Source organism: Varroa destructor, unplaced genomic scaffold (genome assembly GCF_002443255.2).
Source record: "Varroa destructor unplaced genomic scaffold, Vdes_3.0 BEIS01000006.1, whole genome shotgun sequence".
NCBI classification, from domain to species: Eukaryota; Metazoa; Arthropoda; class Arachnida; order Mesostigmata; family Varroidae; genus Varroa; species Varroa destructor.
Window position 1 is genome coordinate 4,585,198 of NW_019211459.1, and position 25,170 is coordinate 4,610,367.

The 25,170-nt window shown below is 42.5% G+C and overlaps 1 protein-coding gene and 1 long non-coding RNA gene across 2 annotated transcripts in view; one reads left to right on the forward strand and one right to left on the reverse strand.

Annotated features, from left to right (window-relative positions):
- LOC147754767 (uncharacterized) overlaps positions 1-12,619 on the forward strand; it is a 50,188-nt gene extending 37,569 nt beyond the window's left edge. The window contains exons 3-4 of the long non-coding RNA XR_015330623.1: positions 9,976-10,111; positions 11,389-12,619. This is a non-coding gene — a long non-coding RNA (uncharacterized LOC147754767). The remainder of the gene's footprint in view (positions 1-9,975; positions 10,112-11,388) is intronic.
- LOC111253328 (uncharacterized) overlaps positions 10,195-25,170 on the reverse strand; it is a 35,320-nt gene continuing 20,344 nt past the window's right edge. Inside the window, exons 2-4 of the mRNA XM_022812576.2 lie at positions 17,438-17,918; positions 12,870-13,022; positions 10,195-12,456 (exon numbers count right to left, since the gene is read on the reverse strand). Of these exons, the coding sequence (XP_022668311.1) occupies positions 12,292-12,456; positions 12,870-13,022; positions 17,438-17,782 (663 nt within the window). The 5' untranslated portion in view covers positions 17,783-17,918 and the 3' untranslated portion in view covers positions 10,195-12,291. The remainder of the gene's footprint in view (positions 12,457-12,869; positions 13,023-17,437; positions 17,919-25,170) is intronic.

The window sequence follows — 25,170 nt, forward strand, 5'->3', positions numbered from 1 at the left end:
TTTACGATGAAGGGAATCGTCAACAAACCTAACGATTGGCTGGCTCATGACGACATACTTTTTCCGCTGTGCAGGTACTCTTCTGTTCAGGTAATAGTATGTTTGCTCCTCTTTGTATATCGGAATGAACATCTCCAAATATACGATATGTAGCCCTGTAGTGACAAAACGCTACTTAAATAGAAAAAAATGATCCTGATCTTGAGACAGTATAGCTATATTTAGCCCTATGGGTACAATATTTAATTATAACACATCTCAACATGCTAAGACACAAGTATGAAGGCGCCATATATACAAACGTCTGTATGCGCCATTATGCTTTTCCGACGCGGGTGAGCAGTGACGAGGTTCCGTTAAAACGCAACACATTATATCCTGTTTTCTAAAACAATTTGACATTTGTCACCGTTCACAGTCGTATACCCTCGGCAGCATTACCGAAATAAGCGTGGCCTTACGCCCATTTCGGATTTTCGAGACTTTTGTTGTTTTCACACTCTAAACAGATCTATACGTGTGTGGATACGTCTTCGTGTGCATGATGGGGCGTAAAAAAGGAAGCGTTTCTAATTAGGCACCAGACCCCCTCCTCCCCAAAGTTTACTTTGTGGCCATGGGGGTGTCATTTGCTTTGCTACAGTGGGGGTTCGTTTGAGAGCGACCGGGCTAAAACATACATTTGCGTGCTATACTCAAACATCGTAATAAGACGGAAACCGTCGGACTTCAGTTTGGAGAAATTTTCGCTAGCTGGTCGACCCAGCTGATTCGATGGCCGGGACTTGCAGCTTGCTGCTGCTGCTAATGGGAATTTTTGAAATTCCGGTCTTCTTCTTCTTCTTCTGGGTGGAGGGAAGCTCACTTGGGATTCGAGTGGGGTCGCTTCCTGCTGAGTATCGGCTAAACGTGCGTGTGGAGCCCGTTAGACTGGCTTTGAAATTTTTGAATGCCACTTTTCTCATTCAGCCTATGCTATAGCAGATAGCTTCCATAGAAATACACAGATAAAGAAGCAACGAAAGAGACGGCGTAAGTTGAGCTCGCCCAAGAGTATGAAAAATATTAGTACATGGTCCAAGAAGGTTCCGCTGTGTAGTGTGTAGGGAACTGAATCGCCTAAAAAGTGCCCAGTTTTGGTCATGATGCATTTTGCACTAATTATACATAGAAATTACCAAACAAACGACATCTTAATGGTCGTACTTCATGCGATGGGTTGCAGGTGCTATTCGTGTTACGGAATTTCGCTAATGATCGACATTTGTTAGGCAAAGTTACAGCGTAATACGTCACGCTCTAATCAGCAACAGTTCGAAAGGTCTATGCTGTATGATCCACATATCCCATATTGAGAAATCGTTCTCCTTAAGACCTCATCTCCTCATTAGCGTGCGCTTACCTCTAATGCTGCACGCATACACCGCTGCTATATGATGAAAGGCATTTGATTCCTGTCTTGTCAGATCTGAGTACACTATGGCTTGAATCGGGTTACTTCACGAACGTTTCAGTCTAAAGCGGTTATAGAAAGTTGCTCTGCCTGTCAGGCTTTTGCACCTACGCAGAAGAATCACGCAGGACCGGAGATCGCGCAGAGAATAATAGAGCGCACGGTCTCGTTGTAGCGATTCTGCTTGTTGACGCCAGACGTTCAAACACTATTGTGATTACAGATAATTACCAAGCATAACTAAATCTAAAAACAGACTATAATCTTTCAGGTAATAAATGTGTTAATCTACTTTCGTGTGGTAAACTGGTAAATCTGCCTTAAGGCTCTCGGGTACAAATAGCGAGCAAGTGGCCAATTATTGTTAGTTACAGACCATTTGCAGAACTTATTTGTCTACCGTTAAAAATCGATAATTAAGTTCAGCACAACAATGAATTAGTGCTATTTGCAATCGACTCTTATTTTTTCGTCGCATAAAAATCACTAAACTTTCTTGTAAGTTATCTCGTGGCGTTCAGGTACCCTCTGCCCTAAGGAAAGATTATTAAACTCGGCCAGGTAGACTAAGTTCAAAAGTGGGCGTATATACACTTCATTGAGTAACAAAGCGAACTGTCTGAAGCAATACGTAATAGCAGTATTGGACGACAAACTGGAAACATTTACCTTTAGGTTAGGCTTATTGCAAGAAACAAATATTCACCTTTTCCCAATTCACACCTACAAAAACTTTCGGTGTATTTTGTCTTGATTGCTTTTGTCCCGCTCGCCTTTTGCTGATGGCATCTGCTTTGTCGTACACTTCTATATCTAAGTGAGATGGGGAGGAGGGATGGAAAAGCAGCTAGCTGCAGAAGCGCCGAAAGGGCAGTTTTAGTCTTTGTGTAGGCCGCAGTAGCAGTTTTAGGGAGACCTATAGCAGCTATGGACCTCTATAGATCAGTAGAGTATATATCTATATAGTTATGGTACATAGGTTAGCTTTACAGGGGATCTGGGTCGACCTACTCTTCGCACAGCAGCTCTTTCCTATACACAGAGAATGTATGTGACACACGTTATTTCTCTGTAGTATAGCAAGCCCACCCGCATGCATTGTTGTCGGTGGCCAACTTGTCCTTCCTGCCGTTGTCGGCATTACCGCTACCAGCCACTGCGTGGCGATAACAGCTACAACTGCCGTAGCCCTAGTGTTGTTCAGGGGCTGCGGCGCTCTGTCTCAGCACAGCAGCAGCCATTGTCATAGCATTGTAGTAAAGTATGAAGCCAATGTGCGTACAATACAACAGCAATATAAAGCTGCCTTGGTGACGAAGCATTGCTTTACTTCGTTTCTGCTTCGGCATTTCTGTTCGGGCCATTTCTGTGGGTTCCGCAAACGAGGCGTTAGAGGCATAAATATCGTCGCCTAATGGGGGTCCGCGGACCGTTGCGCGAGTCGAAGTCACGAGTCAGAGCAGCGGAGCGACCGAGCAGTCGGGCTGTCCCTGAGGAGAACCTAAAGGCGCCGAAGCCCACGGGTGCGCCCAATACCAGGACTGCGCCTGAGCAGCGTAGGCTGTCCAGGCTGTTGCCGTCGGCGACGCACGCAGGCCAAACCAAACTCTTAGCAATTCCCTGCTATGCCTACAGTCGAAACGGCGAAATAACGGCTTTGGCCCGCTTTCGTTGTCGTTCTCCAGAGACTGGTGAGCCCACTCTGCATTGGCAGTAGATGCACAGGTTGCCCCCTGCCAGATGTACAAACGGCCAGAGATATATGTAGAACGTATATAAGGAACAACAGGACTACGTACAAGCACATGGATGCAGCAGAATGGACATACGACAACCGCTCCTAAGCACACAGCTAGAACCTAAGCAAAAGCCAACAGCAGGAACAAACTAATTGATATTACAATTCGGGTGCCAGACAGCCGAGCTCGGAAAATTTCAGTAATAGCAATAAAAATCCAGGATTAATTAGGAAGAGGTCATAGTGATTAGTTATGCAGGATCCTGAAGAAGGTCTATGAACTAAACGAGTCGTCGAAGGTAATCTTAGAAGTGGCCTAAAATGTCGGGCTGTCTCCTTTCATTTCCAAAAAACTACTAAAAGGTATTCATTTTGGTCTGAAAATTTAAGCTACAGAGTTCTTAGCGGATGGGCTATTGAAACTCGAGTATGAGAACATCCAATATCGATGTATTCCAATTTCGAACTATAGTATATAATTCTAAATTGCCAAATATGCACAATGTCAAGATTATGTTATAGACGATTAAGACTGAGGTTGCGTTCTAAATATTATAGCACGCAGATGAGCGCCTCGGGATTTATTCATAAGCGGAAAATGAAACAGGCATTTTTTCTTAAAAACTTTTTACACAAATTGGCATACCTGTTTATCTTTTTCCTATTTCATACAGTGTTTAACAGTTTGGTATTAGAAGCCTTAGTTCTATAAACGTCGCTTTTGAAAAGCCCTATACAATAACCAGCTTAATTGTTTAATTTCACGTACGCATGCGGCCGTAATACGCGCAGCCCGTAGTAAACTCTGCCATCGCCGCTCTTATCCCCCAGCAATTTCAATGATAATGGCAGATGGCATCATCTCGCTGAAACTGTACATAGCCCAGGTAAAACCCATCTCTTATAATTTGGGCCACAGAAAACCCGAATCAAAAAAGAAAGTCCAATAACGCCTGGCCAGAGTTAACAAAATACGGCTACATTAGCCCCCTAAGTGACTGTGAAGAAAATTCTCGTATGTTCGTATAAGGCAGCTTTTGTTCGTTGGATAGGTCAGCTGAAAACGTGCCTCAACAGAACGTTTAGCTCCGTACTTGATTTGTAGGCTTAAGCCTCTAGGCTGATTAACTGACCTGAGAGGTCTCTGTGCAACACATACAAGGTTTACTGTACCACTGTTGCGGTCGGCGAAAGTTTCAGATGTTTGGATTTCCAACATCAACGGCTTCAATCCTCGAATCCGAATGTGCACCGTACGATGACGTTTTCCGTTTATTGTAAAGTATCTAACAGTATCTTATTTACAAATTGCCTGTCTAAAGCTATTTCGGCGTGTGTGACTTTGGTGAATGTTTCTATTTGTAAGTGCTGCTTTTTAATTTTGATAGGTTGTGGTATCTCAGCTAAACCTCTCGAACCTATGAAAAGAAACTCATTAAATAACAAATTAGATAAATCTAAGGGCTGAAGCAAGGATTAGATAATTATTAGAGTGTAACCAGTATACTCTATATAAGAATGCGTCACTAAAAAATAGTAAATAGAGGTATAGGACAAATTGAAAATTTACTATCATGTAAGCGATACGACAAATCTCATTCATAACGTAAAACGTGCACAGATTTTCAACCAGCAATATGTCAAGTTTTGAGTAAATGAAAATGGTTGCTTTTTAAGAATAAAACGATAAATCATCAGTTTTTGGGCACTATTGATTGATTGATTGCACACGTCTGCATCACGTGTCTAAACTGTCCTAAAAACGGCCTTAATAAATGCTGTCATTTTTATATGCCTAAGCTCATTCCTGTAAACTCCAAGAGAATACGCAGGCCCGAAAGGATTGGATTCATGGTAAAAAAATATTAAACTTTCCATTATCTCTAACGCTGTTGAACTCTACTACCACAAATCAGACGGCAGTAGGCATACAACTCCAATATCGACCGTTTGTACCGTTATAAATATGAAGCTTCCCTCGTTCCGCGTGGGAAGTATTCCTATGAAGTGCTTCCGTACTTCCTGCTGGCTGAAGCCCAGGTTAATCGAGACCGAAACAATCGAGTTTCTAGAATGAAAGATAAATCGGCGTCAATTAATTTGCATTGGGAGTATTAGTTGCTGGTTATTGGTAATTCTCACCTCGGCTTTACAATTTCTCTACAAGAGATGGACATAGACTAAACATAACGGTTGACTTTTTGGCCTAATTTGTAGATATATAGAACCCCCGAGTACACTATACTAAATGTTTCAGTTTAACTTTATATCAAGCTAAATTTATCCTTCTGCTCATTTACCCAAAGAAATTTCGACGGAAGAGCAGTTTTTTTTTTATCGCCGTTACTTCAATATCCAAGTTATCTTTCTTAAAGCCAAGGACACCCTCGAGACCATTTTACCAGGCCCAGGCAAATTGGGCCAAGTTCTTTCCTGGTTTATTAGAATGAGCTCATAGAGGCTCGTCGGTTTTACCAGGCCACATATGTCCATTAGAACAGATCAGATTGCTACCAATATACACTTTTGGTCATGTTTAGTTCTTAATACGAGGATTTATTATTAGGAGACCGAAAGACCGCTGCTCTCCGCCAGTTCTTCACTTGGTTTTCGTAAGACAATTTCAAGCAAAAACAAATACGCAAATCTCTCAATACCGTCTTTATGTGAAGATCATAACGGCTGCTCATAATGCTAGTGTGAATGGTCGTTCTTTTCGATCCATACAAAACACTTGCTTCTATATATATATATATATGTATATATATACAGAGGTCTTGTTGTTTAGGCTCACGGAGACCTCGTTTTCAGCTCTACTTGCCTAGATTTTGAGCTGAACAGGCCCACGCTTAGAGTTACAACGCTAGTTAATGAGAGCGTTAAGGACAAAGATAGACGATGCGAGAGGGCCTTAATGGGGAGACGGTTTTGCTTCTGTGTATTCGCATAAACGTTGAGTGAGTACGCCTAACACACTGTTGTGACCGTTGCATTGAATCTCAAGTTGATGCGGCTGAACAGAAGGTCAAAGAGGCGATAGCAGCAAAGCTCAAGTTCAGATAGATTCCATGGTAATCCACGTCGTAATCATCAATCCACGCTAGCGTATGTGGCCACGCTTTATACGTAAAATTGAATTGTCGATGAAAGAAATTTTTTACCACTCTCGGTGCTGACAGTTGGAAGGCAATTATGCTTTCCTTTTTGCCATAGCAAGAGTTTTCAAGTGGCTCGTAATATAATAGAAGACTACAGTAGAAAGAGAATACATTGTCTCCATTAGAACGTTTTGCCTGAAGTTTCAAATATATTCAGTAAAATTTTTGAGAACTAGTGGGAAGCCGTCACCTTCAAAGATAAAGCCAACTTAGGACGCACTCTAAATTACGAACAAGTTTCCATAGCCACGTGACATCTTTAATGCTTGCAATTTCTTTTTAGCTTGAACAGACTCATACGGGTTACTGTACTGCTGGAATAGATTGTTGTACCATTGAAAAAATATCGTTGCTTACGTGGGCGGAAAATCAACATTTTTTTTTCGAGAAGTAGCGAAATCGTCGGCCTTCGTATCAACGAACTTCATTGCAGCCTACAGGCTGAATAAATCTTTTAATATGGCAGTGATGTAAGTTGCTGTTGTATATGTACTCAGTTTTCATGGGAAGGAACCGATGAAGGTCATATAGTCATAGAATTATCTTTAGTGAGACCTTTGACCAGTTGAGATGTTTGCATTAGCTAGCGTGAGTTGTAACGCGGTGCATTTGATCGTACTAATCCGCAATGAGTACAATGCTGTAACGAGGATCAGCTCTCATCAGGTATAGTTTTACTTAAATCTCTAGCTAAATCCTGACAACACGCTGAGGCTAAAACGTCTCAACAGCTACGCGCTAGATGGAAATCAACAAAAATACTATTATTCGTTTTCTGTCCTAACATCAAAAGAAGCAAATTTAAAATCACAGTAAATAAGGGATATCTCAATTGAATGACATGGTGTTGAGGCAGTGGCCAACTTCAGTCATCGATCTGGGACAGCGCGAGGTGCTTCCTCGACAGATCTGACCTGGCCAACACACTTCTCATACTAGCCCTTACTCATAGTTCGTTTCCTTTCTGGCAAGCTAAATGAACCGAGCCAACTGGGTAGGTAATTAATCTTTGTAACAGGTTACGAGGGAGTTGCGAACGCCAAGAACTAAATCTCGGTTTTAGGCCCACAAGGATGGAAGCTTGGAGCTCGGGAGTGCGCTCCTTCTCAAAGCATTCAGGCCCATACCGTTCGGTTGCCTGCTGGGCTCTCGCCATCGTCTACACCTTATGCGCAAAGTTCCTATGGCGTCCATGCGGTGAAACAGAGGAAGAAGAAACAGGGGGCCCACCTAGCCCCTAGGAATTAACAGTGAAAGCTAAATTTCATATGCACGAACTCAATATGCAGGTTCATAGACACAGGTAGAGTATATTACCTTCGAAGAAAAAAGGTAGACATACAGCTCGTAATAACGTGGTGTTACGACAGACACATAATAACGCCTCTACAGTAAGCATATGGACAGTTAAAAGCGAATGTTACCCCACGAGGTCTAAAACGTATTATAATATAAACGGGTAATGAAAATCTAAATTCTTGAGGTAGGCCTTATTTGAGGGAGCTAAGCACTATTGACAGCAAATTAACTATCTCCGCTATAGTTACAATAATGGGCTTCTGATGAAGCCTGTTAACTTTAGTCTCAATGTTATTTTTAATATATTCGGTACGGGGAGCTTCAGCCAGGCGCATTCGATTACCATATAGCTACTCAACTGCGCGGTTCGGTCCCTTATTTGCATATATAGAGGACCGGAGTATACGCTGAGTGGATAGACGATCATCCATCGTCTTATCTGCAGATTACAGAAGCGCTCAAAATATACCTTACCAGACTGAACAAAGCCAAGCTGATGCTGAAACTACATTTTGGTGTAATCATTTCGTTGAGCAGAGTACCTCTCTCTCGAGCCTAGATAAGGTAGAAATACTTTTCCCTACTTACATCGCTATAGTGGTCAATGTTTAAGGACCGGTCAAGCCATCTAACTGCACAGGACGCCTTACAGGACGTTCCATTAGTCCGACAAGTCATCAACTGCAAATAGAAAACTTTCACGTCAATGAACGACTTATCATTGTCGTAACATATAGAAAACTAATCCATTAATTTATTTTGTGAATATGATGTACGTAACATTCACGTTTAGATATAACGAAGGCCTTTCCAAACGGGAACATCAAACGGGTAGGCCATTTTGACCAAGTAATTTAATGCTGAATTATTAATAAGCGAGTTACAATTATGGTATTTTGGATTAACTTGCCTAAAGTTAAGCAAGAGTCGTTGTACTAGATGTACATGCACTAGATAATCCAATTTCTCATCTCTGAAGTACAGCAAAGTGATGCTGCTGCTGCGGCGGCGGCGGCGTCGTCGCCGTCGTCGTCGTTCCAGTTTAATGGCACGCTTCTATGCCCTTCTATATCTTTAACGTTATCATCGCGGTCAATAGAAAAGTGCGTTAAAGCATCTCCTGACGGCAAGGTTCTGGGCAAATCATCGAATAATTATACAGGTCGACCTGATGGGTTGCAAAAAAATGTTTTTGTGTCGTTATCTACCGTTGAACCTAGATAGTATCATTACAGATTTGTTATGCCGGGGCGCACCGAAGAAGTGGGTCTGATCCAGGCGCGTATGTATGATACTTTACATCGGGAAGAGGCAACGTCTAAACGTATTATTACGGGAGAACAATAGGTATAGAGATAGCTATTTATCGGTAATATGCACTCGTGCGAACGTCCACCACACGTAAGGTTTCTATTGCTTGTCTATACGCCCTAGCCGATCTTCTAGATGTCTGTACAATATACTACTAGAACTAGTGGAATATTTCGAGAACCATCGGGTAAGTAGTGTTTAATCGCGACATAAATTCATTTTTTACACAGGAAAATCTAAAATATCTGTACAGCCTGTTTCCTAGAATAACGTTTTTGTGGCTCTATAAATATACGGAGGCATTCATTATAGCATCAAACAATGGTCGAAATCTCTTGTGCGATCAATAGAGGCAAACATCAGCTACGATACGCGTGCATTTCTAAACAAAAGGCCACTCGTAGATCGCATTGCAAACGGCCAGTTTCTGCTGGAACAGTTCCAACAAGGACGATCATCGTTCACCAGATATCGTAATTGGCAGACGATCCATCTGGAGTACCCCATAATCTGAAGAAACTAGCATGACCAGTCTCGGCTGTCGACTGTCGTTAATTCCGATCAGCATGTCTAGAAAGGGGCCGCAGCGAAAATTTTCACGAGACCTTGGCAATCTGAAACGTTCAGATCAGACACTAAAGATAACCTAGCAGAGGCATGTTTTGGAAAAATGTTCTATTTTCAGACAACAAAGAAGATGGTCTAAGGGGAATAACTTTTCGAAGAATTCCACAAGCTATTGTCTTAGATAGAGGATACGGTTTCATTCACTTCGGGAATCGGTGATTTCAATAACGAGATAGCATCGAACAAATGTAGTTGCTAAATATCAAGGCCAATGAAACCCAGTATCGGACGAAGGCGATTATCTTCTAGTGATCACACCAAAAAGAGACGATACTGTATTTAAAGATTGTCTCTGATAGTTATAACCCATATAAACACGTAACACGTTATAACCCATATAAAGCGTTCTTAAGAGTTGATGAACGATCATTTTGTTCGAGCTTTTTCAGGCGACATGTCAACGCTCCGCGAAGCATATGTTCGTGAACTCCGTTTCGAATCTAGTAGCGCGTAAAAGGACACAACAGCCAATGTCCTGTACGCAGCGGGTCCTACACTGTATTTAATCACTACTACGGCCACCACGTAAGATCAACACACCCATTTCATAGAGCGTACTCTGAATAAATTACATATCGTCCCTCTATTTGAAATAACTACGCCTAGTGTATATCTAAAAACAGCTTTATTATCATAATCCCGTTTCACTTAATAAACAATACATTTTTTGCTCGATTATTTTATTGATGAGCGCTAGCGCCGTGCTTGCTCTTCCGCCAAACCCCAGAGCTAGCGCCCCCCACTCTTTTGTTGGCTAAGTCACATCATTTTATTCAGGACTGCTTGTGATATGTACAGGAGTGCTGCGACCTGTTGCCTTTTTTTGCCCTTCGATATCAATACCAGTCAGCCGATTGACTGCCCAATGCCTACGTGGCATTGGCGATACAGACAATATCTTGCAGTAATTATTACTATAATCGTGTAATATAAGATTTAATTTATTTTCCTCTAGCTTCTGTGATCATCCATCCGCTGAATTGACTTTGTTGTGTGTCTTTACAATTCTGCCATTGACAGAAGTAATGCATGTACAGGTTACTTATATACATCGCTACATGATATGTTATCCTTGTTTCGGCCTGTGTATACTTTACCCAACTAAATGTTTGCCACAGCGGCGGCCCTCGTTGCGTTAATAGTCTCAAGGACCTTAGCGCCACCACCATCTCGCTGTTATCATTGGACCTTATTTGGTTAGTTAAGCTCAACTGTTTCCTTCGATTAATAGACATCATCATGCAAAGACACAGTAGTAGTTTGCACGGTGCACGATTTATCAAACAAACAATAGCCAATGCTTTGCTATGGGTTCGCGAATTCTATTGATAATAAGAATCGTGTCTTATTATTACCTTTTTTTTTTTTTTTTTCTGTTAACTGTCCATTGGCCTGCTTCAGATCTGTTTAATTCTTTTACACACATCGATGGTAACTGTTTCGCTTGATTCCACTCAACGATTAATAACGCACGATATTGCACGACTGTAATATTGTGTGATACAGTTATCATGTCACTCACAACGGGTCACGCTATAGTCAATAAAGGCAGACCACCTAGATCATTTATATGGGACCGTCGAGACCCAATCAAGTGTCTGCTATCGAGTTAGCAAATATTCGATGCGTGTCAGGACATCAACAATATGCATCAGCCTATGAAAAAAGGTACACTACGATAGGAGACTATTAAACATCATATGACTAGAAGTTTTTACTAAGAAAACAATTAAAAAGTAAATAATTTATATTCTAAGGTACAGAACATAACACACATAATTGTACACTTTAATTATTTACAGCAGGCGCTCGAACTAACAACCGAACGTTAACATCGGTCACTGGGCAAAAGGCATTAGTACGTACGCGGAAGACATACAAAACAACTACACACCAAAACCAACTGCAGCTTAAATACTCTCCGAGGGCTACAGACGGATCTGGGCCATTCCCTGGCCACATGTTAAATTTCTTGCTGCTTGTTGGTACAGAAGGATAGAGCTATCTTTATATATCCTTGAAAGAAAATGATTCCATTGGCCCTTTTTGCTCGCTGGCTCAATTTTGCTCCGTTACCACCCAGGCCTTCACTCCTGCTCGCCGATAGGAAGTAAGACCGTAAAGGTCTCTACTAACATGCTTCCAGTGCTTAACTCGGCTAGCTATGCACCTGGATCGGGCGACGCCAACAACAACTTCTGCGGCGTTGCTGTGTGTGTGAGATCTCCCGGGATAGATTAGGTGCAACAACTAGGTTCCCACGATTCGTACGGTAGTAAAAGTGCTGAACGATGCACGCGGACGTCCAACAAATGTAGCCAGAGGAGCTATTGCAGAGCAGCTCACAAAGGCCAACTTAAACAAATGCCTTGGTGTCTGAGACGTGGAACTCCATCAGTCGACGGTGTAGGGGCAACCAGAGAACGCGATATTTGCACGATGAACTCTGGTGACGGTGATAGCGACGGCGACAGCGACAGCGGCAGTGGCTTCGGGCATTCTAGGATGTGGATCTGTGTACATGTACCGCAAGCACAGCATCTCATGGACCTCATAGGGACAAGCCCTCGCCTTTCACGTAGGAAGTAGCACATAGGCAAAGCTATTATGATACGTTTACTTGCTATACAATACTTGCTCTTTCTTAAATGACATTTGCTTTCGCCATGACATTTTTGTGTTTAGGGGCGAGCGTCAGGTCAGCTCTAACTTAGGGGAAGGTCTGGGAAATCTTCGGCCTTGAACATTTTTCGGTCTACAGAAACCTTGTTGTCAGCTTGGCACGTATAACTGCCAGAGTCCATCTGACGTGCAGGATCGATCTCCAATTTGGACTTGATTCGGTTATCCTCGCGGAGCCATTCGGATATCTACAAAGAAAATGGCGAAAATGAAGTAGCAAGTCAGAGATTTGAGCATGTTGCTATATAGATCAATGTAAGTAATGCTCGTTTTGTTCGGCATACGATGTTTTGTTAAGCGTATTATAATATTATGGTAAAGTGAATTCAATAAAAATTATACATCTTTGGATCTTTATTTTATTATTATGACCACTTCTGCTGACAGCAATAGGGGTACGCATCGGCGGAAAAAAACATATTCAACAACGAGAATAAGCGCATTAAACTTATTAATAAAAAGTCAACTTTTATTCTCTAATAGATAGAAATCTTGTCTTGTACAAAAAAATGTGCTTAGAAATTCAAAAAACTTAAAATATTCTCTCTCTCTCTCTCTCTCTCTCCATTTTTTTGTCATTCAAAATGTATATTTCTCCTACCTGAACGTACGGATGACCCGCAATCTCAACGCCATCTTTAAGCCAAGTAATCTTTGGCCGAGGAATACCCCGTGCGATGCACACTAGCACGATTTTATGGCCCAAAAGGAAAGTCAACTCGAGATGCGATGCCTTCTCAATGACTGCCCCTTGCTGAAAATAGATGAAACTCAATTTACTTATAATTAGTTAGATATAACGCATTTGATCTTTACTATGTACCAGTATTTGTTGTAGTTAGTACCTTCCCCTAAAATGACAGTTCGAGCAGACCAATGCTACCTTTAGCTTCACCTATTTTCGATTTCTCTAATCGATCATCAGCATAGAGGGGCAATTTAGTATGACTAAAAATTTATTTAACATCACAAGCACTTTCGGGATGCTTGCCAAATGTACGTATCTCAGGGTCGTAAGATACAAACATGTAGGCCACTTCGGTTACGTGCCACTCACCTCATAATTTGAACGAGGATCGAAAACAGACGAAAATAAAGTATGGTCAGTATTTGTGCACCGAAAGCCATTTAATGGCTTGACAGGGATGGCTTCGCCTTTTAAAACCATTCCTGATGTATATCAAGGAACGTTTACTCCCGTTTGCGCTGCTTCAACCTTCATATATAAAAAGCGACATCAACATACAGGCAGATGCTCAACACTCCGTGCTCCCCGTCCCTCTGTTTCCGGCTTGCCACTTACTCTGTGCATGTGCCAATTCTGCCAACATCCAAGAACTTGCATGTCTATTTCGAAATATATTTAAAGTCGTTTTGCTGCAGAAGCTTGCCCGAGGCAAAGTTTCCTCTATGACAGCACAAATGCTGTGTCTTTGCTGGCGTCGGGCTAGCTGGCCTCGTACCAATTGCAGCAACCCGTCCTAGTTTGCAGTTCGCACGAAGTAAACCTAGGAAAATGTGAACAAGTTGCTCCTTGCCCTGCCCATCCAGCTCCTCTGAAACACCTCCAGGCTATCCGGGATACAAAAACGCGCAGGGAATTTTTGTACTTTGTCGCTGCAATCTGATGTAGACCAGCAAGGACAGGAGCAGATATAGTCGTATTCACTGCTGCTGCAGCGTCAGCACGAGCATCAATGTGAAAGCCAGTAGACCTGCTTTAAATGAAGGATGATTCCGCAACAGAAGAGTGCCGTGGGGATGCGCATCGAGGCATGCGTCTGGCTGATATTATAGCTACCTTTCTACTAGCAAGTCCATGGCATATAGTGAATCCAATGTGGACATGTCGAAAATAGCGGTTTAGCGATTGACAGGACAATACGAGCTCAAGTGTGTATTAGTCGTTTTCGTTCGTTTTTTTTTTGTCGCCGACATGCTGTAAGCTTTTTAGACCGATCCAAGTGTCTACGTCTAATCCGCCGATCGTCTACGCTAAGCAGTTTCTGAAGACGTATCCAGTCGATTAAGGCCTTAGTGGAAGCGTATGATTTCTAAGGTTCTGAGAACGTTATCGAGAATATATTTGTTATTTTCGGTATTAGTCTGCAATGCCAAAGAACACGATAATAAAGCAAGTCGTGGCAAAAACCCCACCGTCACAGAACCTGTGCTACTGGCCTAAGCCAAACTGTCCTGAGACCTGTCGTAGGGCTCGCACTATCGATCTCAAAATATAAAATAAATCGTTTGTGTCTACTAATAGTAATAGTTGAACATAGCAGCTTTTCTATGATACGAGAAGAACTTGACGTGTACATGAAGTACTGTGATTCGAGCACTCTTATGAGCTCATAAAGGCATCGAAGTATTTTCCTGATTTAGAAAATTCACGAGTCCAGTAACATTCACATGCCGACATCCAATTCTGTCATCATACAGTGTTTTCTCCTTAGTTAGGATTCCTATGAAATGTTTGTCCTGTTGCTCATTCTAACGGCAGCAAAGGGATAAATTAATTGTTTGTTTGAAACTCTCGCCATTAGTTTGCCTATCACATACTTTTTCCTCAAAAGCCAACATTTCATGATCTCTAATGTTTCAAATGTACCTAGTATAAAGCTTGGTTTTGAGCATAGTTGTCGGATCTGCACACAGATATAATAATGACCGGGGGCAATATAAGTAGGGCCGCAGACGTCCCCAGAAATAGCGCACTCTGAAGGGCAGATAAAGACAAAGTAATAGTACAGCCGCCGTTCCGATCCTGTTTTCTATCCTATTCACTAAATAATGAGCCTCTGCCCGCTCCTCAATAAGTCTGCTTTGGCCTGTTTTTCGTGCCTGTCTAAGTCTTTCGCCATTCCCGCGACTGACCCATTCACTCATTCAACCAAGGCGTTCGTTGGCCCAAAGCGAAAACAACCAATATCGTATTCCTATTTACTTCCTAACAAAAACGTCATCCCTTGCCATTGCCTCATCCGATCTTCGTTCCCATTCCCTCAGCTCCTACTATTGGGCTCTTCTCGACGCCCCCCGAGCGGCTTTTCGTCCTCCTCCGACTGCTCTCCTTAATCTTTCCCGATTGAAATGTTAGTAATCTGTTCACCGACCGGCCTGCCAGGAAGCCAACCGCATAAAAGCGCTTCATCGAGATGCCGCACACAAGGAACAGCCGAGAACAACGAGAATAATCTTCTTTATATATACAAAGTTAGGCGGCACCTTAGCTTGGATAAGTCTCAAGCTGGCACTCAGATACGATTGGTCTATTTTAATCCATAGCTTCTTTTCAGTAATGGGTTAAAATGCTGATAGGATATAGTAAGACATTTAGGAGTGAAACGATAATTTAATTAAGCAGTGAAGCATGTATGTTGTTTAGCGTAGGCGCTACTATGTTTGATGTATGTTGTGATAAGGAAATTTTAGGTAGTAAAGGTGGCCATATTGATAATGCCGAGCCAACAAGCGACTAGCTATAGTAGTGTGCCAATTGTGAGCTTCTACTTAGCCCACACTATGGAACAGCTAAAGAAAAAACGCTAGAGAGAACACTATCGACGGATTTGTGGGGTCTTCAAGATTGTGCGGTCGTTGCGCTAAAGCTTTTTTAAAGCATAGCAAAGAAACAGCGACCTCGAGAGTATCTTAGGTCAACAACCTCTTTTTCCCGTAGTCAAAAAATGTTTTTAGACGATCTTCGACAAAGTCAGCTATCGTAATGGATAGGTAAGTGGTTTTAAACTCTCCCCCTATAGAGCAAATCCTCTATGAAGAAAATATACGAAAAGAGCGGACCGGCTTTTATGGACACTCTGAATATCATTTGTGTGCTTTTCCTGTTGTTACATCTAACACTTGATGCTAGCATAGAAAATAGGAAACATATAGCAACGCGGACGTAGCATATTGCATGTAGCAATCTGTAGTAGCTATAGGCTACATATATAAAACAAAAAATATGACATAAAGTCACTTGTAGGCAGAATTTCCTGTAGAAACAACTCCGGTCTTTTCATTTCAATCGCGCACATTGCTACAAAGTCTCATCGGCCTATAAGCGGCAAATACTCTGGAACAAAATTTAATATTAAAGTGTACGGATATACACACTTCGCTTGGTATACACGTTTTCTCATTTTGGAGTATCATCGGGCTTTTATAGTGTTCAATCCGGTCCAGCTGCTACTTTATTGAAATTGCAACTGGCTTCAGTAACGGCTTTACCCTTCGGGTTATGCGTGGTAAACCTTCAAGGATTATAAACACGTAAATATCATCAATACTCTTGAAGAGCGAAATTTACAAACCTGCTGGATAACATACCAGGACAATAATACACAGGCTCTCGTTGAAAACGTATTTTCGAAAAGTTCAACATGGTAGCATATTTCCACTTCGCTAGCTCAGCGGTCTTCTGCAGGCCGTGAGACCACATCAGCCAGAAGACCCATAATAAAATGTTTATTATTTTTTTATTGCTGGCAGTGAAGCCTTCCGATGTCGATAATTCCCAGAATTACGTATTGGAGGGCGCAGTGAGGGGTAACGGCCTGACTGACGGCTGTTTTCTTCTGTAGATTAGTTTTGACGACTGCTAGCAGAATTTTAGCGGCACTAGCGGTGTTTTACCTATTTGTGTAACCTATTCAAAATGACCACAAACCACCGTAGTTTGCAGTCATGAACTAGCTTATCGTTTGATTCTAGGCGCATCTAATATTTGTACTAGTTTTTCAATTGTTCTAGATCATTTTACATGTTACCAGGATTTTCAGGACAGCTTCATGGCTAATTTCCGTTTAAAGTCTTGCTGTTACTCGGTACGATACTGAAGATTGTAGTTAGCGACACGAACGCCTATTGTTGTCAAATCTGCATGCGTTCACGGGTATGCATTGTACATATTATTAGATATAATATATAGGTGACAGTAGCATGGAAAAAGTCTACGAGTGGATGACAGTGCCCTGTAACTATGAAGATTAAAAAAAAAAAAAAAAAAAAACACGCTCTAGATAAATGCGGCACAACTAAGCTACTATACATTGTTCAATGCAACATAATCAGAAAGCGAAAATGGTTTATTTAGTCAATATCACTTCGTTCAGCTATTTCTTTCAAAACCGCTTTCAACATTTTGTTGTCGTTGTTAGTGCTTACATTAAGGTGATGTGGAGCTTTGTGATTGTGATCGTTCGCCGAATGCTTTACTGTTGAAGTATGTTGTGTCTGCGATGTTGACTGGGCTATAACATGTCTTGAGGAAGTCCTGCGCGGGCTTCGACTCCGACTAGCAACACGTTTCGGTTCTGTGGCGCCCGCTGGTGGAGCAAGCGAGACAAGTAGGAGCAAGCTTAAAAGTGCTAACCAACAGCTGTAGGCCCATCGACAGCTACTGTGGCCGCTATTTCCTGCTCGAAAAGAGGTACGCCACCGAACCTTAGGGTCACCTGACTGAGACGCGAACGACTGCAAATGGCAAGCGGATCGTGAGCCTATAGCCATCCCCTCAAATCTAATGGAGCACGAGCCGGTGCTCCACTTCAGCGCAGCTGCTCCGTGCGTAAGTGGCGCCCAACTGGGGCGCTGTTATCTGTTATAGACCCGACAGAGATAGCAAGAGAAGCAGTCGAATTTTCACCTGAAATATGTGAAAATATGAATTTCTTAGCATAAATAAGAATCTTTGAAAGCCGTAGCTGATCATACACGCTTGCCGCTTGGTAAACCCGAGTTACGCAATTTTACAATTATGTCTTATACTGTTATCATTAAGTAATCACTGTCAAGGTTACATAAACTCCGTTTCAAATTTTCGGTGTACCTATTGTAGCTTTAATGAAACCACCGCACAACATTTAACAAACTCCTAATGACTAGGCTCTGCTCGTATCATAGATACTTTTTACACACGGCTACATGAGGTTATAGAAAACTATATCGAGGCCGGCCGATTATGACGACCCGACTTCAACGGCTCCAGCATCCCGAGGCGACTTGTTGACTATCACTCACTAACTTAGATAAGGATTAGGTTCTCCTGAGAAAATCTGTGTCTTCTCTAGCTAATCATACGTATGTTTTATACTGCGCTAGGAAGCGATGCACTTTCATTCCTCGTCCGATTTTATAGGATTAACTAAGCTTACAATAAGCGTTCTTGGGAGAGTTTACATAATGACAATAAGGCAATTTCACCATACTACACGTTGTCGATGTTTAAGCTTATCAACACATTAATATACTTCACACACTTTCAAAGAGCTGTAACTTCAACGGTGTATACATCGACAGCGTGTTCTAGCTAGAATAAAGAGAGCAGAGTGTGGGAAAAGGCCAAACCGTGCAAGCCCGACTAAACAAGGCCAAACGTTAAACCTGCACTTGTTTTGGGCCATTATCGGCGAATACTTTCCAGTATAACTAGGGACAGCGCGTTAAGTGCGTACTGAAAACTGACAATACTCACTTAAAGAAACAATTTCCCAGGAAGACAGACGTCAATTTGCATGGCTGTATTATTTCATAGAAAAGCCTAATTGCCCACGGGGGGTATTAACAACATCTTACATATCAATCGTCTCGTAACAGTCATTGGAGCACAGTGTTGTAAAATTAATGTTTAGCTATTTGTTATTGAATAAAATATGATTAAGCACGTCTTGTAATCAGCAGAATTACAGCACGCGGTCATAACAGCGAAGAAAGGAAGTTGCTTTTACTAATATCTCACGAATGGTTTAATTCTACGCATGTTGACGACCGGAAGTTGTTTCTGCTGACGGTAACTGTACCGTTGACAGAGTTAGCTGGAAGGCAGTTGGGTAGGACTTATTCAGCCTGAAGTGAATTAGTCTGACCCTCGGCCGTCTGATCTGAGGAAGCAAAGGGAGAAACGGGGGCAAGAACGTAATACGAGGTCAACGAGAGGGCTTAGCAGCAGGTGTTGGTTGTACTGGTTCTTTTTTCGCTCACAGGCCTAACTGGCAGCAGAAGCACTTCGTACTGATTTACAACATTGTTACTTTGTCCTACTGTTTCTTTTCTGCTTTCCTTCAGCCTTGCATTCTGCCTTTCCCCAAAATCTCTGGGTCTTTCTTCCAAATGGGTCGCTACAGTCGCCCTATACAAATCAGCCGAATGAACTGACAGGAGCGAACTCCTGTGTGGAGCCGATGGAAGTAACAGTACAGAATACTAATAACGGCTACAGTGATACGTACACATACAAACCGTGTCCTTTTAAACAAGTTGCACGATACTAATGTGTTCGAACTGTCCAAGTCCCCAGTTATTGTCGCCATTATCGTTCTCGTTTTTCCTCTGATATTAGCCATGGCAGATTCTGTATTGAAAGGAAGCGTACCATAGACGGCGCCATTTCGGTGTTCCTTGTCTACCTAAGACAATCTGCCGACCTCTATGCGTTGCACTGCCAGTCTGTTGCCTTAGCTGCCACCAACTGTCTTTGAAGACTACCCATAGGACACTTGGCGCTAGCTTCCAAACGAACGGCCACCACTTGAGCTCACTCATACTAGTGACGACGAGAACGAATAAGTCGCATTATTTTGACTAGTCCAACCAAGTTACCGATGGTAACTAGCTTCGACCATGGCGGCGACGATGGCCCCAACAGAAGAAATAGCGGCTGCGCCGTTACGCTTTTGTCCCCAATGACGACTAGAAGTAACCCCATCCTTTGGCCTGTATCCAGTCTTAAGACTCTTGGAAATAGGCTGGAGGATCCCGTTGTCACCCCCCTCCGACGGCTCTCTTCAGCTTTTTCTGCAGGCAGTCGAAATCCCGTTTGCGATAGAAGAGGACAGCTGTATTTGGTTTTGCGTGTTAAGGTACTCTTCACTGTTGCCTATCACTGTTGCTACTACTGGTTGTGCCTCTGACTTCGTGGAAGTCCCTTTCTCACTTCCACCGGCTGACGCTGGCTTGATCCCACAGTGCCCTTTGGTCATCTCGGAACCTCATGCTACTCCTTCGCCATGCTACTTATTCCTTACCCCTGCAACTCTCCCGCTCCTCGTCCTATTTCTCCCCTCGATTTGCCTTTTCGTTTGGACCATTCATCCTCTTCGCTTGTAGATGGATGGGCGGCTTTGGATGGAAACAGCGTGGCCAAGGTAAGTATAAGTAAACGGTAGGTTCGGCGGTATGTCTACGTCGTACGGAATAGGAAAAGTCTTATCTATGTGCCCTAATACCGTTTGCCGTTGGAACAACCATAAACCACTTTAGCAGCAGCAAGCGAACGCTGCTGACGTGGCAGTGGCCAGTTTCACATAGCTGTGGCAGGCAGCTGCAGCACCCGCAGGTGCAGCTGCCTTTCTAACAGTAGTAGCAACAACAGCACACGTGCCCTCTGAAGACGTGAAAAGCAGCGGCCAGAGGACAGGCGCCGGCCCCTTTTTCCTACCACTTTCCACGACCGAAACATAGACGCTAACTTATGCTAGAGCTGAAGTATACACTATACAGACAACACGGAAGGAAATAAGGGGGAAACGGACGATTTGGATCAAACAATGTGTTTCACCTGGCTAGATACAGCGACGACGTGTTGCATTGCCCTGCGGCAATGATCTATACCGCCACCCCAGATAGATTGCGCCGTGGCTTTTTGGTCGGTTCCTGTCATAGTCCAGTGGAGATTTGATCCGCAGGAGAAAACGTACGCAGAGGGAGCGATGAACCGAACGACTTTGTTCTCACATGTCGACACCTCACTGTCCGAGCAACAATTGAGAACTGGGTAATGTATTTAAGCTTTCCTTAATTATTTACAACAACCAGTCATGTTAAAATCTCTGTGCTTGTCGAGACGATCTGACAATTACAATTTTGGCGCTGACTTCTCATTACTATTTTTAACAAATTTACACTGAAAGGGTTGATTGCTGTTAGATTTATTGTTGCAGATCTTTGATAGCTCACCGCTGGCTCACTACCGCTAAGCCCAAAATTCCAGTGTTTCTCTATTACATCCATATTTATTTATTTGAACATGCTGCTTAGTCTATATACATTTTTTTATCGAAATATCCTAGTAATATAGACCATTTCCTTTTCGCTGTATCCGTAGCGGTATCTAAACAGGACCTGGTTATTAATTGGAGTGTTTATTCTGTCCCCTAAGTAAGACTACTTCATCGTACAAAAGCCAGAGGTGTAGCCGTGTTGAGATTTCCCAAAGTAGGCAGCATTAGACAGAATCTAGACAAAGTCTAGATCTCTATCTCTCTATCTCCATGTTAGCTCATTTGCTAATTCATTCGCTCATTTAGTCCCTCAAAGTGGCCTGAACAAGCTATTCTTTGACCAATAACCCCCATCTCCGTTAACATCTTTGCGCCTCTTTATATATATATATATACGTAGTAGTGACATCGGGATAGTTATAGGTATCCAAGGTGGGCATTATTTTACATCGACGTATGCCCAATGCATGCTGACTACACGCGTCGTCCATGATCGACCACGACAGAATATTTCGTAGGAGATGAGCGTGTTACTTCTTGAGGAAGGAAGTAAAAAACAGAGGAGAGTTTTAAGTTGTGATTACAATTAACGCAATATGGATCATCACTTCCATGCACCAGCTGTAGTAATGAACTTGTGATATCGTGTGTTTTCATACGAACTCATCATTACCGTCGAGGGCATTAGCAACGACGATTAGGTTGTGGGTTGTCTTTTACAGCCTGTTATTAGATACGGGAGAATAACACCCAAATCTGCTGCTATTCCTTTCTTACCGTATTTAAAGAAATGATGAGGAAAAAAGAGGTATCTATATATGATAGCTGTAGAAGCGCCAATGTTCTTCGAATCAGCGCTGATATAAACATCATTGTATTTATTATAACAGCTGCTGTTTTAGGCTAGCCGGAGCCGGACAACATGAACATTTTTGTGGCAACAGGAAGCACCCTATTTCACTATGGAAACCAACGTGCAGCTTCTGGTATCGAGCGAAAGGTATAAGAAATCTGGTCAATAGGTCAGACAATATACAATAGACATCAAACGCATTTCCGAAGCTCATCGTATCCTGATAGAGTACATCGATACAACGCATCTAACAGAGACTCGTAATTTTGTAGGGGACATATGAAATGTCTAATAGTAGAAACTAGTTTCTATCTAATGGGCTAATTGACAAAGCTTTGTTATTAATTATGCAACCAACTATTGATAGCGTGAGTGAGTACTACGGACTCTTTTATATATATATATATAATATTTTTTTTAAAGACTCCTTTTTAATCTATGTGCAGGATATCTGCCAAGTGATTTATCGGTGTTCTGTCGAACCCGGAAAGTCGTTTATTTTCGTAAAAACAGAATTCGTTCTTAGACATATATACGATATGGAACGGAACGACGCTCAGGATGGACGAGAAATCGGGTATCGTGGCAGCAAGCGTCGAGGGAGGCGAAAGTTAGGCTAGCTCAGTGATTCAGTGGCCCCGGTGGGTCACTGAAAGTAATTGGATTGCATCGGAAATAGCGAACGTTGCAATGTATACGCCCTTCGGGAAACTATTTATATCGCCACCTGTCTCGTTGCCGACGCAGAGCCGCTGCGCGGTCTCGGCCAACTGCTACGCTTTACGCAGTGAGTAAGCTGAAATCCCGACCAGTTTTCGGTCCGCTGCCCTGGAGAGCGAGCTTACGTTGAACATTGCATTCATTCGAAAAGATTGCTCGCAGAGGAGGTGTTCGCTTGAGCTTCCTTCCCTGCTATGACCAACGACGGCGGACGCGGCTGCGGCTAAGACATCATTGTTTGAATGCGGCAGCATCTGTTGGGCAGATGCTGCATATCTGTATCAAACCTGCACCTAGACATCCCGCCGCTATGATAACGATCTTAACTTCACTATACGTTTGCTCCAGTACCTGCAAACCCGGGTAGCTGACATAGGTTCAGCACAAGTCGAATATAGTGGGTAACGTTCATCAGACTGAAAAATTGAGCCAGCAACGCGTCGCCGATATCATGTAAGAAGATAACTTGTAAAACCAACAAATTCAGCCTGGTCGCTGCCATCTTTGTCGGCTCAACGTCAGTATTGATAATTTTTTGTTTGTCTTTTTGTGAGCTAATGCGTATCTGTGTGAAACATTGCTCACACTTACGCCACAACCTGAACTCTGAATTTAGGTCTTGAGCGGTGGATCTTTGGAAGGAGCGTTTTCGTCATTTTATTCTTTTCTTTTTTTATGTTTTTGACTATATCTGCGATGACTACTTAGAACATGTTCGTTGAATTATACGCCGTATATCTGAGTGCGTTAGTGAATAGAAAACGCTGTTTAACTCATAATTCACCCAGCAACCGCACTCATCTAGCGTGTCTCTTGAGACGCATAGCAGTATATCTAGTGAGAGGAAACACTGAGCCGACCTTAAATTTGCATGCCGCGCTATCTGGCTGTATGCCTGGGCAAATCCCGGGAGTGATCGTGAAAAGACCAGGGGGCTCGATAGGTTTGTGCTATAGGGAAAGAAAGAGGGCGATAGCTCTCGCCGCTTCTTCACCAGCCCCACCGCCGCTATGCGCGTGGGTACGCCGCAGTGCAAGGGTGCCATGAACTATATCAAACCGACCGATGTCATATTTTCGCTGTCCGCTGTTTATTATCTCGCAAGGTAGGTAGTACCAGAAGATAAAACCGTCTTGCAAGAAAATCAGCCCCTTTACAGTCGACGCAACATGCTAGCGCTTATGTCTGCCTACCGGGCTCGTTGGTCCTGGCTGTCTATTGTTTGCCTTTCATGATCAGGCCTCACTTCTATTCTCTTCTTCTACTACTATTCTAAATTTTTCGTTGTTCTGTGCAGCAGCAAGGATTCGAAATACCACTCAACGTACGATGCATAGCTCGATTTTCGAAATATTCGAACGAAGACTTAGTCCTGAAAACTTACAAGCTGACGTTCATTATTCTCTAGGCGAATGAATACATGGATAATAGTATATCAGGATTTTATTATAGTATATAATTGACCATAGATGTACATTTGAAGTAACATGAGCGATCATCGTTGTAGCTGATTGGCCTTTGTCTTACTTTGCTTAGGATGAAGGTCATCCTCAAATCCTATCTATACCCAACTACACTCAGCAGTGCGCCCATTGAGGCGCAATGTGCTATTGAATGCGATAATAGCCATTTAAGAACAATACTGATTAATGCAAGAGTATGGCATTATAGTTTTGCGATGGGCGGCTACTAGTAGTAATCTATGGGAGTCAGCGCACCTGTTACCATCTGTCGAGAAAACTTCTGCGTAGGTGGCCTGGAGTTGTCCTCGTAGTTTGATTTATCTATAATAACATCTATGTGTGAGCACAATGTCGAAGTTATGAAATGGCCTTAAAACTCGAATAGATAAGTTATTATTGGTACGCTAGTACAATGAGCCTTCATGTTTTACTATACATAGTATTCATGGCATGGAGCCCTGTTATTTAATAAGTTAGTCAAAAGAAGTATGTAGTGATTCTGTTATGCGGTTGACAACGAGAAGGATGTTGTCCGTCAAAGTAATTATGTGGTCTTAAAGCGCTCAACGAAATTGTTCATTTAATTGTGCCGCCAAAAAGGACAACGACTCATAAAACGAAAATATAAAGAACGGGTCCTAAGCAAATACAATTACCTGACGGCCAGTGCCATCCTACAAATATGAGCATCAAACTATTACACCTGTAAGTGGACAAGGCTTCTGAAATACATATAGAAAAATACCTATTCGCCAAAAGATTGGATAACAAGCGATCTTAAGAAGAATCATCTACAAAGATGCAGCTAGTAGACAAAGAAACACCATTTTCTGGACAAGATTTCCTAATCGCTAATACTCCCGC